General features: G+C 67.3%; 3 protein-coding genes across 3 annotated transcripts in view; 1 reads left to right on the top strand and 2 right to left on the bottom strand.

The window, feature by feature from the left end:
- EMIHUDRAFT_240761 (hypothetical protein) lies at window positions 1-950 on the bottom strand (the record flags this gene model as incomplete). Its single annotated transcript, XM_005774292.1, has 3 exons — window positions 1-9; window positions 150-296; window positions 654-950. The coding sequence occupies 3 exons, from the start codon at window positions 948-950 to the stop codon at window positions 1-3; spliced, it is 453 nt and encodes a 150-aa protein (XP_005774349.1).
- A 619-nt stretch (window positions 951-1,569) lies between these two features.
- On the top strand, window positions 1,570-3,150 carry EMIHUDRAFT_469722 (hypothetical protein; the record flags this gene model as incomplete). Its single annotated transcript, XM_005774291.1, has 4 exons — window positions 1,570-1,917; window positions 2,093-2,276; window positions 2,371-2,561; window positions 2,641-3,150. 4 exons carry the CDS (start codon window positions 1,570-1,572, stop codon window positions 3,148-3,150), a joined length of 1,233 nt encoding a protein of 410 aa, XP_005774348.1.
- A 905-nt stretch (window positions 3,151-4,055) lies between these two features.
- Window positions 4,056-4,582, bottom strand: part of EMIHUDRAFT_444371 (hypothetical protein) — a 1,189-nt gene continuing 662 nt past the window's right edge. Inside the window, exons 2-3 of the mRNA XM_005774290.1 lie at window positions 4,544-4,582; window positions 4,056-4,466 (exon numbers count right to left, since the gene is read on the bottom strand). Coding sequence (XP_005774347.1) covers window positions 4,545-4,582 — 38 coding nt within the window. The 3' untranslated portion in view covers window positions 4,056-4,466; window position 4,544. The remainder of the gene's footprint in view (window positions 4,467-4,543) is intronic.

Below are 4,582 nucleotides of genomic sequence, written 5' to 3'. Positions count from 1 at the left end.
TTATCCCTCCTTGGCGCAAAAAGGAGCACTCTGACGTGCCGAGAGTTCATCAGCCGGGCGTGGCGGCGGAGCGCTCCCGGTTGACGGCATCTCGGCGGGCGGAGGGGGTCCTCTCCACCCCCTGCCCAAGCGTGGGTGTTCGCATAAACCGACTCCGTGGCGTTGGCCCATCCCGCCGCGTGTCCAAAGGCGAGTGTCCCGGCCGGGAAGAAGAGCACCTCGTCCACTGCCGCCCCACTACTGCTTAGGTTCTGGTAGGCGCGACACGACTTCTGCTGCCCCTCTTGCGGCGCCTCCTGAACGACCATCACCACCCGAGGGACGTCTCGGGCAGTTATCGCCGCGTTGAATCCCCCCGTCTGCCGGAACGATCTCCCACCGGTTATAATAACCGGCGGCAATCGATAGTCAAAGTTGAGCTCCGGAAAGCGATAGAGCGCCCGCCCATGTCCTCCGCTTGTTGTGCAGCACCCGCGGCGCGCGCGCGCCGCGGTGTTGACCAACGACCGTGCCACTGGAGGCTCCCACGCCACTCGCGGCAATCCGCATCGAGGCCGCCCGTCGGCGCAGCAAAGGCACTGCGCACTTCTGGGCAGCGCCCAGAATGCAGGGGAGGCCTTGGCGCTTCTCGCCAGCCAGGCTGACTCGGCAACCGGCACGCGAGCCGACTGCGCGTCCCGAGCCCACGGATCGGCGCCGTCGCACAGGCCCGCCAGCCGCCGCACAGCTCCAGAGAGGCCACTGGCGTTGCGCTGCACTGCTTGAAGCTGATGTTGAGGCGCTGCACTGCTCAAAGCTGCCTCGCGCGCCGCCGCGAGCGCCGCGCCGTGGCCTCGTTCTCTGGCGAGCCCCAGCACGACCCCTCGCGGCCACTCGCGCCGTTGCAGCAGCTCCGACCCCGCCACTCCGGCTCCCGAGCGCGCGACGAGCACGAGGAAGAGCATGCGCATGGGCCAAAATCAGTTACTCGGGCGGATCCGCGGCGTTTCCTTCTTGTTTGTGGCGGGCCTAAGTAACTGTACTGCCGCGTTTTATGGCCGAGGTCGAGGCCCCGCTGCCGCTGCTCACCTTCCTCGCCGAGGTTGTGGGCCCGCTTGGCGCGCCCTTTTGGCCAGCAGACTACAGCAAGCGGGCCGCAAGTGAAAGCACTACCGCCGCCTCCTCCGCTGCCTCCCATGCAGACTCCGTCGCGGCTCTCATCGGCATGCCTGCAATCTCTTAAATGGCAAGTTAAGCCCCCAAACCTCCTCGTTTCTTAAAAGGTCTCAAAAAATCGCTGAGCCAGAACGTCGGCTCGCGAGGTGGGGTGCTAGTATGAGCCCGACCCAGGTCGTAGTGTTCTTGCTCCCAGCGCTTGCGCTTCGGCGGTTAGTGGTGCACTAACGTCTAACCTCCGAGAAACCCGTCGGGCCGCTCCTCATCGCAAACCCTGTCAGCGTTGCTTCCCTGTACTTGCATCTTGAGTAGATGTAGACTGGGTGTATATGGGGTTGCGAGGTCGAGCGATCGGTACATAGGGATTTTGCATTTCTTCTTGTGCAAGCATTTTACAGGAAAGTACCTTTGACGATGGCCGGGTTCTTACTCCAGTTCGCCCCCGCCGTGGTTGCACCCCGGCGGCACCCCGCCGTGGTTGGCCGCGCGTCGACGATCGGCGGCACGCCGGCTGTCACCGACCGCACTGCCGTCGGCACGCTCTCCCTCCCCTCCCTCGGCATCGGCACCATCGCGTGGAACGGCAAGACGGAGGAGGACAAGGCTCGCATCGCCGGCGTCGCTGCGGCGGCTCAGGCACGCGGCCTCGACTTCTTCGACACGGCGGAGCGGTACGGCGCATCGCCACTCTCCCTCATCCCCGCCGCACTCGCCGGGCTCGGGCTGCCCGTGGACAAGTCCTACCTCGGCGGCGACTGTGAGGTGCGGGGAGAGGCCCTGAGTGACCCTGAGTGACCTTTGCGCGGTTCGCGAGCCGTCCATCGTCCCCGCCGAGTCACAGACACCCCCCCCCCCCCCCCCTGCACCGCCGCCCGCGATCCTCCCCCTCCCCCCCCCTCGCCGCCGCCTCACCCGGCCGGTCCCCTGCCCTTCTCAGTCCAACCTCGCGGAGTGGGGACGCGGCGCGACGGTGGCGACCAAGTTCACGCCGACGCCGTGGCGGCGCCAGGCGTCGGATGTCGTCGACGCGGCGCGCGGCTCGTGCGAGCGGCTCGGCGTGGACTCGATCGACCTCTACCAGCTCCACATGCCAGATATCATCCAGCCGTTCCGCGCGTTCGGTGCAAACCCGCTCCCCTCCTTCCTCCTGCGACCCCCGAACCCTCCTCCTCGGGCGAGAGCGGCGGAGTGCCAGCCCTCCGCCCCGCCGCCCAGGCGTCGTCGACCGCAAGGACGAGATCTACTGGGACGGCCTCGCCGAGGCGTACAAGAGCGGGCTCGTCAGGAATGTCGGCGTCTCCAACTACGGCGGCGCGCTGCTCGAGCGCGCGCAGGAGCACCTGGCGCGGCAAGGGGTGCCGCTCGTCTCGAACCAGATCGCCTTCAACCTGCTTTGCCGGCGCGAGGTGCGCGCCAGCCCTCGCACCGCGCCTCGGGCGGCGGCGCCTCATCCCTCACCCGCTCCCGCCACGCTTCCTGGGGCAGGGCTCTCTCGCGACGCTGGAGAAGGGCAACGAGCTCGGCGTGCGCACGCTCGCCTACTACCCGCTTGCGATGGGCCTCCTCACCGGCAAGCTGGCCGCGCGCAACTTGCGCCAGGCCGTCCTCGAGAAGCGCGTCTCGCCGCAGCGCGCGGCGGACCTCTGCCGCTACCTCGAGGGCGGCAGCGGCGGCACCGCCGGCGACATCCCGCGGAACGGCGTGCTGCCGCTGCTCGAGGCGGTGTCGGACGTGGCGGCGGCGCGGAGCAAGACGCCCGCGCAGGTGGCGCTCAACTGGGTCATGTGCAAGGGGGCCATCCCGGTGGGAGGCGCGTCGAGCGTCTCGCAGGTTGAGGACAACCTCGGCGCGCTCGGCTGGAGGCTCGAGCCGAGCGAGGTGGGCCAGCTAGACGCGGCGGCGGACGACCTGCCCTTCGACTTCAAGGGCGCCGGCTTCCAGACGACGGACTCAAAGTTCGTGGGCTACGGCTTCGAGCGTTGGGTCCTCAACTAGCGCCGCCGGCCGCCAAATCTCCGCCTCTCCCCGCCTCTGCCTCCGCCGGAGAAGGAGGAAGGGGGGGGGGGGGGGTTGGGGGGGCGGCGCGCGGCGCGATCCACCAGGGGGGGGGGAGGGCCAAGGGAGGGGTGTGTGGAGCAGCCTCCCCTCGCCCCCCCTCCCCCGCCGCGCCTGATGCCATGTACGTTGTGAACCCTGCTCCCTCGTGTGTGCACTCCACTCCCCGCTTCTACCCCAGCCCAGTATGCCAGCTGCCCCCGCGCCACTAGCCGCCTCAGTGCGGCAGCACACCCGCCCGGTCTTGTCGCTCTCTTGCTCGTGCCCGTCTTACCATGTATCTCACACTTCTCGGCCCTCTCCCACTCCGCAGCGTGTCCACGTATCCCGTATCCGTCCGGATTCTTGTGAGTCCCTTGTGTCATGAGATTGTCTCTCGCATCTGGTGAGTGGGCCTGGTCCGAGGCCTTGTGTATATCGTATGTACCGAAGCCGCGTTGTCTTTTCTCTAAAACGCTGCGCGCGCAACAATCTCGCTGCTCGCGGTTCCTTTTTACCCACACTCGGCCCCTGGTAGGGGCACACCTCTGGTCCTGTCCGTCACCTCTCTCAGGACCCCTCTGCCACGGCCAGCGGTGTGCGCCGCCCGCCGGGCCGCCGGGGCCCCCGCGGGAGGTGTCAGGTGACCCAGGTGTCCGAGCTATGAATGCGACCGCCCTAATAGTTTCGAGAGGGGAGCTTAAAAAGCGCGGTCGTTTAAGTAGGCCGCGCGTAAAAAGCGCCCCCCGTAAGCCGTATAGCGGGGGAGAGAGCGAGAGAGAGAGACCCATTTCTTGAGGTCCGGATTCCGCACGTGTCGCGGCACCGCGCCGTGGCGCACCCGACCGCGCGGCACATGAATCATGATCTCTAATTCTCTATCTGAGATTTCTCTCTCGGAGAACTCCCTCTACATCTCTCTCTCCACTCTTGACTCGGATCCCACTCCTCACGCACGTCGACAACGCCTAGAAGCCTCTCGCAAGACAGACACAGAGCGACCCGCTCCAGAGGGGGCTCAAACGAGCACCAAGAGGCCCGCGTAAGGCGGGCCGAGTCCGTGCCCGGCTATCCTCTGATTGGCCGCCGCACACCGCCTTGACCTGCTCCAAAGCGCCCGTCCAAGTAGCCGGCTACTCCCTGCCTCCCTCCCGCCGTTGGGACACTGGCGACAGCCTCAATCACAAGCGCGTCGAAAACGACTGGCGGCTTCGTGGCGTCGCCGTGACCGGCAGCGAGCCGCCTCGCGGTGTCGCCGCCTCCGCCTTCCGACTCGCCTGCGTCGCTCACGATGCGAGGTGAGTGCAGCGAGGAGGGAGGCGGGCTCCCCCCTCCGGGGACATGTGCGGCGCACCTCATACATCTGAGCCTGCTTGAGTGGCGCCTCCTCCTC

Source organism: Emiliania huxleyi, assembly GCF_000372725.1.
Source record: "Emiliania huxleyi CCMP1516 unplaced genomic scaffold EMIHUscaffold_315, whole genome shotgun sequence".
NCBI lineage: Eukaryota > Haptophyta > Isochrysidales > Noelaerhabdaceae > Emiliania > Emiliania huxleyi.
The sequence above is the reverse complement of the archived record's forward strand: the minus strand, read 5'-3'. Positions and strand labels throughout refer to the sequence as shown.